Below are 11,443 nucleotides of genomic sequence, written 5' to 3'. Positions count from 1 at the left end.
AAACCCAAAGATTGCATCAGAGGGTCTGACGAAGCCTGTCATCATCAGAATGCTGTGCATCATGTGAGTGTATGGCAGTCGCTTCTTTCTTTATACGTCGAATGTCGTCTTTTTAGCCGAGAATCCATATTCGCAAAATCAATGAACATTGAACAACACAATTTCTCAATGCCAAAGCAGATGCTTTGGGCGCATTCTGTTGGGTGCTCTCTTCGCCCTCGCTACTGTATTGATCGCATCCATCATTCGAGCCATCCACGCAGCAAACACAGTCCCCATCAAGACTATGATAATCAGTTTCCACGGTACAACACTAGGAGGAAGGAACGATGTATGCCACTTCATTTCGGTAGATAAAGCCAGGACTGACCCTGGAATATTCACTTTCCGTCGATTGGGCTTGGAAGTCTTTCTAGACATGCTGCAAATCCGTGAAGACCGATGGAGTGTGTTTCACTACCCAGGTCGATACAGGTTTACCGGCTTTGTCTTTCAAGATCAACGTATTGCTGACGTATTTGCACACGAAAATGTGGACATGCATGTTTACGTGAGCCGACACCCAAGGGCACAAGCCAACCAGCGTGAATGACTCTCTTATAGTCGCTTGGTACCATTAAAGTCAGATATCATATAGAGAAGAGATTTAAAGAATGGATCTTAGATATTGTAATTTGCCTACACTTGTATAATTCATATTCACAAAGCAATATTAGATTCATCTACAGCGACATAATCAATTGCTATAGCCATATGTCTTGCATCGGAAAGTGTTGTCTGGCGATAGTGAATCGGCGAAACACACACACGCCGAGGTGAAAACAAGTTGGGGAAGAATTGAGTCGTGTTGCGGCACACACTTTAACTCAATAACTTCTTATCACCAACTGAGGAAAACCAGACACTTTTATTGCTCTAGGACATCAAAGGAACCCAAGCATCAACATGGAAGACAGTACTATGTGAGTGAATTTTAATTGATCTTCGTTCTTGTTATTAGTTGTCATCTCGTTTAATCCTCATACTGATCTGTCTACCAACCCAATTTACGATGCTAAACTAGAAGCTCAGAGAATACTTACTGCTGATCATCAATGTGATATTGATTTGCCAAATGCGTCAAACAGGTCGCTCTGGCCCGATATCATCAAGACATTCACTGTCAACATTTGGCTATCAAACAAGGACATGCCTAGCTGGAAGTATCACAAAGTACATAACATGATCGTCCCTGCTTTGATGACATTCAGAACCTTGACTGCTGATGTTGTGCCAACCAGTAGAATCCTATACATTGATGTTCTGAAAGTGGGACGTTGCCCTCTGGACGCTTGTATTGGAGACGTAAGTAGTGAAGAAATGGTCAACTTCATCGTCTACTGGGGCACTCGTCATGATCGCAACGGGGAACTTATTGATTAGCTTGATCTGATGATATCAATATGGTATCCCAGGTCAGAATCGTATAGAGGGAAAGTAATTGAATGGCTGTACAAAGTTTGTAAATTGCTTTAATATAGAGAAATCATCCCACTTTGCCTCGTGATCATGCCATCTTGCCACATCACCATACTAAACCAAATAAGCCGGAATAGGCAATAGGCGAATTGTTCAACGGAAGCTCCTTTCAAATGTTCCGCAATATTAGCCAGATGACACGTAAAACAGCCGAAACTCATACCTGTAAGTTGGGGAACTTCGCTGGCAGCTCGCTGGCACTTGTCAGGCTGGTGCTTTTTTTAAAGTCAAGAATTCCAAACGTTTCACGTTCACTCGATCAAACAGTACAAGAATGAGCTCCTCTGCCAACTGGAACTTTAACTGTGCCCTGATAACTGGAGGTGCTGGCGGAATAGGCTTATATCTCGCAAAGTTCCTTCTTCAACAAGGAAAGGTATGGTACATCCGAGAGGTTGGAACGTCGTATTTTGAGGTTAAGATCCCAACTTCCGTCTATTAGAAAGTCGTTGTCGCTGGCCGAACTGAAAGCAAATTGCAACAATGTGTTTCAGAAAACCCTAGACTGTCTGGGTATTTGGTTGTCGATGTTGGCAAAGTCGAGACGCTACCAGCATTTGTACAATCTGCCATATCCAAATTCCCTGAAATCGACTGTGTGATCTCAAAGTAAGGATGGAAATGCCAAAAAAGCGTTGCACATCGCCAATGCGTGGCAAGTCATCACTCACACTCCTTTTCCACGTTCTAGTGCTGGGATTCAAAAGATCATTAGTGTGCTAAGGGACTCACCCGCTGATGTACTCGCTGCTGGTGATGCAGAGATTGATACCAATGTCAAAGGTAGATGGGACATCCTCGCGCCTTTTTTTGCTAAAGCTTTCAACTTTGTTCACGCAATATCTACGTGTTGGTTTTCTTTGTATCCACTGAAATTTGGAGACTTTTGGTGCTAAAACTGTCAATTTTGCATAGGGACCATCCACTTGTTGACTCTCTTCTTGCCACACTTGCTGACCAAGGAGAATTCTGCCATCTTTACCGTGTCGAGCGGCCTCGCTTGGGTTCCTGTGGCATTCGTTCCTGTTTATTGTGGTACGTGGTTGACAAATGCTTGAAGCTTTGAGTGTTAGACGTGTAACTTCGTCAAATAGCTACAAAGGCATTCATTCACTCGTGGACTCAAAGTATGCGAGTCCAACTCAAAAACAAGATTCGAGTGATTGAAATTGCACCACCGCTGGTATGTAATACGGGTTTGCGTGTATGAAGTAACCCACTTTGGAATAACGTGACCATACTGGGTATTATAGGTTGAAACTGACTTACATCGAGATCATCCCGATCAATTACAAGACAATTACAAGAAGTCCACGAATGTAAAGTCATGATTGAGACGGACTGTTTTTTTTTTTCAAGTCAAGCTCTGTCCTCACACAGCGTCCTGTTTTACAGCCACATGCTCAGTCTGCTGAGGAATTCATTGAAGAATTCGCTAGAGACATGAATAAGGGACTCGATATCTGTGCACCTGGGATGGCACGGTAAGGCCAAGTTACACCTTTTCTCATCAATTCAATGCTAATTACCAAACCAACAACTTTTAGGTCTCTTGCTGATCGAGAAAAGGCCACGTTTCAACAAGATTTTGAATGGATGAATTCAAGAGCTCCTTGACTGCAAAAAATATAATGTATTGCCTCACTTCCCAACTTACAAAGAAAGAGCAATAGCAAATTAACGAACTACCAAGATTCGCATTTTATTGATGATGAGTTGATTGTACGGCGGTCGATGGAGTGCTACCTAACACAGACATTGGTCGAGCACCTGCTAGGGGCTCATCGACAGCAAAGGCTGGTTGTTGTGGCTGATTCTTAGTAGATCCACGGAGGAACTTGCCATTTGTGCTTCTGTGGCGACAGAATGAAACCAAGTGGAAGAGTGCGTCCAGCATCTATACGAAGAAGATCGTGGACGTATGTAAGAAACCGTAGCTTCGATACAACATAGGCTTTCGTTTGCTCACCCATAGACCAGCCGCAATCCAGCAACAAATTGCTCCAAACACTGCAATGCCTTTACTTTTGCCATTATTGGAAAGTATAAATTCACCTTCCTGATTGGCAAAGTTCGAGAGACCTGCCGTCCAGTCGATAGCAGCCGAGACAAGTATCACTATAGTTTTGGCAATCGATATGATCAAAAACGACCCATTCATCATGCAGCATTGATCAACAGAAAGAAAGAAGCCCTGTTCATGTTGACTTGCGATTTTGGAAGGCTTGTGACTTACAAGTGATTAACACAGCTAAGATAGCGTACATCATGACAAATGGATTAGCATGCTCACGGCCGCGTCCGAAACTGACTTGAGTTATAACAGAGCCTAGTACAGCACCAGCCAAACATATTGCAGCGGATATGAGCACAAAGTAGCATGGGCCATTAGACTGTATATCGGTTCGATTCCACCACAAGACACACTGGGAAACACCATTAGCACCGACGTAAAGTTGTCCCAAAGCAATAAACAGGATCAGGAATCCGAATATCTACAAATGGGATATGTTGGTCAATAGTCCGCAAAGTTTGATTTTGATCAATTCAAACGGGTGAAGATGGAACTGTGTGTCTTCAAACGACAATATATTATGCAACTGAACAATCGAAACCTCATCTAGAAGCTCTCTGCTCCCCATGGTACGTTCACGAGCATCGTTTTAAGCTCGCCCAAACCATGCTGCAGTACTAAACCCAACCAATAGCAAACCATCCAGTAGACTTACGACTTCCAAGAGATGTAGGAAATGCAAGAATATCTGTTTTAGAGATATTTCCATCTTGGCTTCCGTGCTTTGTTAACGAGTTTTGAGAAATTGTCGCAATCCGACCAAAACTCTATGTGAAGAAATCGTTGGTTGTAAGGTAAACGTTGCAACGTGTCTTTAGGCAGATTCTTCGTGATTTTACGGTATTCATAACGTTATTACTGCTTTAACAAACACGTCGAACTTTCCATGCACAGTGATGATCGGTTTCATTCAATCCTCGAAGACTACGGTTCCCAATCAGTTTCTCCCAGGATGAACCCTCTCAAACCGCTTGTATTTGATATTCGATTCATCAAAAGCTTGCTCGGCAAGTCGCATCCAATGGTTCCGACATTATTGTTGATCGCGATGAGGATGGAACTTACTATACCTCTATATAGTGATGAGTCTGATGGACGAAACGGAGAAGTTTCAACTCTTTATACCGTGAACATCCCTCTGACGCCAACTCTGAAGCTGATAATTCGCACGACATCTCGTCGAACCATGGCTGAAGTGCTGCACATCTGCCAAACCAACAAAGTACTGCTTCTACTGCTGGTGACGAAGGAGACGCTGTCAGCAGCAAATATCGCAAACCGCTAATAGTTGGACTAGTTCCTTTGAAATTACGACCTACGAGACCTGTCGCTACGATTGATACTCGACTACGAGGTGACTTTACCCAAACGAACTCGGATCCATCATTTTGTCGTACGCAATCAAATTGCCATCGCTGTAATGGGTTTTCATCCATCATTCAAAGCTTTGATGCCAAGTCTAAAGACATACAATGTAAAATACTAATGTGCACCAACGTCATAACATCATGTCGGGTGCTTTACCGATTCGTAATCTCAACGGTTCAATACTGCCTTCTGTGTCATCGTGTACTTGTTACGTATATCGTGGTATCGAAGGTGCGGGTGCTATTTCAATCGAAGAAGCTGAAACAGCATGGTATTGTAGCGAACCTACATATCAAACGTCTTGTAATGTGGAAGTTACTGGTGGTAATGAAAGTACTGAAGATGGCTTCGGCGCAGAATTTGACAAGATGTCATCACAAAGCAAGCGTGTGCTATAATCATGTCAAGATGAAACGGTGCTATTCTAGTATTTCTCCAGTATGGAATAGTTTGAATGAGACTCTAAAGAGTTTAGTGGGCGTTGTTGTTGAAAGAAAGAGGCAAGTACATAAACCGGAACGTGATTTGGATTGTTTGTTGCCCCTAATTGGGAGGTACAGTGGAGAGGATGGTTATCTTGGATCACATACTGGAAAGTCTTTGACCAAGTCTGAAGCCACGCCAGTATGTCTCTGCTTGCAGTTTTTCTGTATATTTCTCAAAATACATACATTCCGATGTACGAGAGGTCAAGTGTTCTCACAATTCAAGACCAAATTCGACGTGGAAGCCAAATCTAACGCAACAACATGCACTATTCTGATGGAATTACCACAAATCTGCACGATTCTATTAGTTGGTTAAGTTGGGGGCGACGGTACAACGTTCCATTTCCTTGTTATGGCCGGACCAAATCCATCGTAGTTTATCCAGTAGCTTTGTGGTGTTTCGGACATGATAGTGCCAGTCTCGCCAGAATGTACAGCTGAACCGATAGCCTTCACACGACTACCCACTGTAAGGGGCTTTACGGGGTCCGAAGCAGCTTGCTTACCAAAGAGACTGGTCGAAGTGCTTTGTGATATCAAAGCAGGCTTTGGAGAGGGCGTCTGTTGTTGATCCTGTTGCTGTTTACCAAAGAGATTGGTCGTACTACTGGTCTCGAATGCTGGTTTTGCAGGGGGTATCTGATCTTGCATGCTTTGATGCCCAGCGAGATTGGAGATACTGCTCTGTGGCTCTGGAGTAGGAGTTGGTGAAGGAATCTGCTGTTGATTCGGTTCCTGTCATTTATGAAGGCGCAGTTAAAAATTCGAGAACAAAACAGCCACGACTTGCGTTTCACTCTTCCTCACGCTCACCAAAGGCACGACGTTCCATTGCATTGTTTTTGCTCTCCCAAAATTTTCATAATCTATCCAGTAACTTTGGGGCGTGACAGATACAATAGTCCCAAGCTTTCCTGAGTGCGCAGCACGTCCGATAGCTTTGACACGGGTGCCCACTGGGAGAGACTGGCCTGACGAGGTGGGGACGTACAAAGCAGGGCTTAGAACCGGAGAATACATCTGTTGCCGCTGCTGTCTTTGAGATCCCAAAGGAGCCTCGACTTCAGGAATCACATCCGGCTGGTTCTTTTGCTCTTGCTTTCCACTCTCAACAGGTTGCTGCTGGTTATCTGGTTGCTGTTGTGTTTCCACAGTTGGCTGTTGAATATCAACCGCACTGACTTCACTCGATTTGGGAATCTCAGTGTCCTGTTGTAGCTGGAGATATCAGAACTGGCATCGTCGACGAAAATAAGAATAGGGTCTTTATCGCACACTCACCACAGGCACCACATACCATTGCCTTGATAAGGCAAGCCCAAATCCATCGTAGTTTATCCAGTAGCTTTGGGGCGTAATGGAGACAATGGTACCAACTTTGCCTGAGTGTATACCTGCTTCAGCTTTAGCTCTAACACGGGTGTGGACATCCAATGGGGCTGGTTGCACATCATAGCTAGGAGGCTGATCGACATCAGATTCCTGGTGAATGGATGAACAGGAATTAGAAACATTCACTCTTTCTAAAGAAGAGATCTGCTTGTGAGTCTCACTAGTTTAAGGTCTTCTGGCTTTGTTATTACGGCTGGATCAGACTTATTATATTCCACTGAATATGATTCGAGATTGATTCCCGAAAGGTTGACTTTCAAGATACGCCCGACTTTGTCTTTGTGGTCTCCTTGAATAGCTTTGACACGGTCGAATACCGCATAAATCACCTAACCATTGAAATGAATGAATGTCAGGATCGAAACGCATCGATGCCACCACCAACTCACTGTAGCATTGCCTTCAGTCGTTTTCGAATCGGATTGTATCTCATCCGTCCACTCTGTATACTCTTCTCTTAAATCTTCAACCGCAAGTGCTCCAGTTGGGCTCAAAGAAGCAAGCCTATCGTAAACTGCCAACAGAATCTTTGCATGAGCCCGACGCTCGCGAAGCTCCAATTGAAAGGCTCTAATTCAACACCATGTCAGGCACTTGCTCATCATAATCCAGCCATATATCCCACCCCAACACGCTTACTCCTGTATGGCCTTGACCTGCATTTGGTTTGCTTGATTCTGTTTTGCAGCTGCATCCTCACTAGCTTGTCTCTGTCGTTCAACTGCGACCTCACTATCTCTCTTTGCAGACATCTGCTGATAAGTGGCCAAAACCAAGGTAATAGAGACGGTGGCAATAACCGAAGCCAGTCCGTCCACTGACATGTTGCCCTCGAAAATAGAGGATGGCGATACGATACCAAGTACAAGTAAGCGAGCAAGAACGTACACAACAAGTGTGATGACTGGTAAAGCAATAACTAGCCCAGCCTGAACTCGAATGATTTAGCCCAGTACAGTGTCATTCGTGATGGAGCAAGCGTTTTCATCCCATACCACAATCTTGACAACCTTGCTGGTATTTTCCGAATTCTAGAATCCAAAAGCGATTTACAACTTGCGCGTGAATGTAAGCGACTATGTTTTCTTTTACCTTGGCATCCAAAGCTGAGAAAACAACTGCTGCGTCATGTGTTTTAGTAGAGGCATTGCATTAGGAATTGGCTCATCGTTATCGAAAATCTTTGATTTCAGGCCACCAGTAACAGGCCCCCTCTCCAAGTCTTTCTTGGAATCCATGGTGTTCAAGTTTGCGTAGTAGTGCAATCAAGCGTCGGAGTTGAAATGCTTTGAAGCGTCGTGATACGGACGGTCCTTCAATTGTGGAGCTCCTGATGGTATGACATGATGCATTCAAACGAATTCAAGCCTTTTCCCTATAGCCAGGCAAGCATTTCCCTCTTCTTTGCTGTAAAACCAACAACCGTCAATACAGTCTTGAGAAACGCAATCCGACCATACAGCCTCCTGAAGTGATTACAGCTTGTAGGCAATGCTTGCTGATATTTTCACAGTACATTTCTGCAATATTTCTTGTTTGAAGCCAGTGATTGGTACTTAAAACACGTTCCTTTCGCTCATTGATCGTTTGTGTACAAACCAACCAAATCTGTGGAGAAGAAAGCCTAATCTGCAGCATCGAAGCATTTGATTTATACAAGTGATATTGTTTATTTCTAAATAGTAGTTTGGTGCTAACAAAAACGACAATTTTTTACAGTGTTTTATATGCATTTGTGTTGGTGCTATGTTTTGTCAGACCTTCCAAAACGAGCGAAAGAGTAATTGATTGTCCATTGTTTGCCCTATCTATATATTCCTATGATTCAAGCTACTCTCGAGATAGCAGCTGCTCCAAATGCGGCAGCAATACCTCTAGGCCTGCCAACAGTCGGAGCGACAACACCGACATCCTTCAAATTCCCACCCTCAACATTATTCATCACAGTCGTAGCTGCTCCTGTTTCGACACCCTTGCTACCCCCAGTACTCAATTTCGTAAACCTTCCAAACACCCCCACAAAACTTTTCTTCTCTATTTGGTATGCTGCTTCTCGTGTCTTGTATTCGTCAGGGTATATGTTTCGTAGCATGGTATTCAGAGCATCTCGTGCTCTTCTCGTGTTTTGGTCGGGTACGGGCACAGCATGGACTCCTGATGTGGTTTGCACATATGCATGTTGGGTAAAGGAGTTTGCCAAATCATCACCATCGTAATCTTCATCCTCTACTCCATTTGCGGTTGTCTTCATGCCTGTTTCATCTCCTACTTGTACGGCTGCATCAAGACTCGTGTATAGTTTCCACAGCATATCATAGAATTGTGTTGGGGTGCTTCCAGTATTTCGCAGCTCTTGAGTTACTGGGTTGACTCCATCAGCTGCACTACACATCCATAGGGAGTGTAGGCATTCGATAGCTTTTTCTTGAGCTGGCATATCGGCTTCCATGTCTTTTAGAAACGATAGCAAAGGGACTACGATGCGGTTGTGGAGTAGTGCTCGTAGTTGATTGGGATCTTGGCTGGCGGCCATGTTATTTACAATCAGACAGGCCTCTTTTCGTTGCTTCACGCTGGCATCACCCTTTGTGTCACCTAATATCCTAATTATGAGGGATTGGAACCCACCAGAGACGAGTACATCTCCTCGTACGCTGGCAATGTTGTTGAGTATGCACAAGGCTTCTTCTCGTAGATATGAGGCAACGTTGGTAGTCAACAAATTTTCGAGATATGGCAGAACTCCACATTCCAAGACCAACTATGTGTGAAGATTTGTGTGAGCTTACAACATCCTCCAGCATGTTTCAAATTTTTCTTGTACGTCAAATTCTTGCCTGTGTCTGAGAATCTGCACCGGCTGAAAGATTGGTCAAAGTCTGCAATACTGGCATTACAATTCGAGATCGAGGCAGGCTATGTACGTATTGTGGCATGAAATGTTTGAGTGTTAGCGACTATCATATCATTCCTAGTTTGTCGTTTGTTGTGCCTCGGCGCGGCTACGGTGAAAATCCAAAAGATGTATACTAACCTGAGACGACTGATAAGTTGTCGAACAAGGACCTCTGGGAATCCACCAGTTGGTTTCTGAAATGCAATTCGAGCAAACGCCCAGCATACTTCTGCGATAACAACGTCTTCTACATCCATAGTCAATATCCGTTGTAGTACTGGCCATGCTGGTGATATCTATATTATACGAAAGGTCTGTGATTAGACAATGCCAGCGAGAAAAATATTTGGAGACTGATCTTTTACCTTGTCCCATTGGCCTTTCGTCATATCCCACCGACAAATGTTCCCAATTGTCCACATAGCAACATGTAAAGCTGATCTTTCTTCGTTATCATCATCAACGGTTCCTTCCCATATATGAAGTAGTGGCTCTACAGCGTTGCATTCCAATACAGCATCTCGAAACCTTTCACAGTCGCCAGCTGAGAGATATTTGGAATATATCAGCTGAAACCTCAAATCCACTCACCAAAAAAACAACGAAACTTCAAGGAAAACTATAAATTGGAGTGCTTACCAATGTTTCCCAAAGTCCATGCAGCTTGTAACCTAACCTTCCCAGATGGTGATGACAAGAGCTGAACCAACGATGAAATCAATCCACCTTCTACTACAGATGCTGTTTGTGCGGGGTTGCCTGCTGCGACGTTGGTCAATACCCAGCATGCCTCATACTATCAAGAGGGAAGGTTAAAACACGCCGAATGGACTGCAAAAGTACGAGACATACATGAATCTTGTCTGTCAACTCTCCCATATTGGAGCTCAACAAGTGCTTGAGTCGTTCAAGGATTCGCATATAAAGCACCTTTTCGGTATGGTTGGATACATTGTCTACAAAGATAAAATAAAGGTCACTGGATACTCTTTGCCGAGGGTTTGTTTTTGCTACGACAACAAGCAAGAGTGCAACCTACCTCCACAAAGGTATCTTCTCAATCTCTGTACAGCGTTCAATACATATTCAGGGTAATCATTGTTCAATGCTGTCCGTATAGACGCCTAAATGAGAACGGAACAAAAACACGTTAGGTATTGATTGCAATGATTCGGCCCAATAAAGACTAGTAGTTCTTCATAGTTCCGGTACTCGACACACTCCGAAACAGCCAATTCCATGCACTCACAAGTTCAACACCCTCTCCATCATGTCCATTCAAATCCCAAAATGATCCTAAAATGCCATTCTTTGTGCTGTCGACCATCAAATGAGAGAGTTTTCTGGAGATACAGTCGAATTCTGCGCCATCGACCTTGTTGCTCTGACTTCTATGTTTGCTAGTTCGAGGCGCGGTCACGACTTGATCGACAAATGTGGTGGTGATTGTTGGTAAACGTTGATCGAGGTTTCCAAACATGGCGAGGGGCAGTTTGTAGCAGAGGCTAAGAGGAGTGTACACTATGTATACAAGGAGATCTCGCTTCCTTCTTCTTCTCGCTTTCTTCGTCTTTGTTCTGAGGTGGAAAATCTAAAATATTTGACGGAGTTGAAATCAAGAGTTGGAGCGTGGCACCTGCAACAAGAACAATTTTCAACATTGGAATACACTCAATATGTAGTTCTCATAAACGTATTCGCATTTAT

The 11,443-nt window shown here is 43.7% G+C and overlaps 2 protein-coding genes across 2 annotated transcripts; one reads left to right on the top strand and one right to left on the bottom strand.

Moving 5' to 3' along the window:
• Nucleotides 1–1,792: 1,792 nt before the first annotated feature.
• Nucleotides 1,793–3,135, top strand: SmJEL517_g04317 (uncharacterized protein; the record flags this gene model as incomplete). The annotated part of the gene is made up of 8 exons (XM_031170245.1): nt 1,793–1,894; nt 1,961–2,127; nt 2,210–2,301; nt 2,434–2,553; nt 2,613–2,701; nt 2,772–2,837; nt 2,914–3,002; nt 3,066–3,135. 8 exons carry the CDS (start codon nt 1,793–1,795, stop codon nt 3,133–3,135), a joined length of 795 nt encoding a protein of 264 aa, XP_031023814.1.
• Nucleotides 3,136–8,665: 5,530 nt separating this feature from the next.
• Nucleotides 8,666–11,216, bottom strand: SmJEL517_g04316 (uncharacterized protein; the record flags this gene model as incomplete). Its single annotated transcript, XM_031170244.1, has 8 exons — nt 8,666–9,601; nt 9,729–9,756; nt 9,875–10,032; nt 10,102–10,280; nt 10,376–10,532; nt 10,589–10,692; nt 10,776–10,860; nt 10,986–11,216. 8 exons carry the CDS (start codon nt 11,214–11,216, stop codon nt 8,666–8,668), a joined length of 1,878 nt encoding a protein of 625 aa, XP_031023815.1.
• Between the last annotated feature and the right edge of the window lie 227 nt (nt 11,217–11,443).

Source organism: Synchytrium microbalum (assembly GCF_006535985.1).
Source record: "Synchytrium microbalum strain JEL517 chromosome Unknown SmJEL517_scf0028, whole genome shotgun sequence".
NCBI lineage: Eukaryota > Fungi > Chytridiomycota > Chytridiomycetes > Synchytriales > Synchytriaceae > Synchytrium > Synchytrium microbalum.
This window is presented reverse-complemented; position numbering and strand designations above follow the sequence as displayed.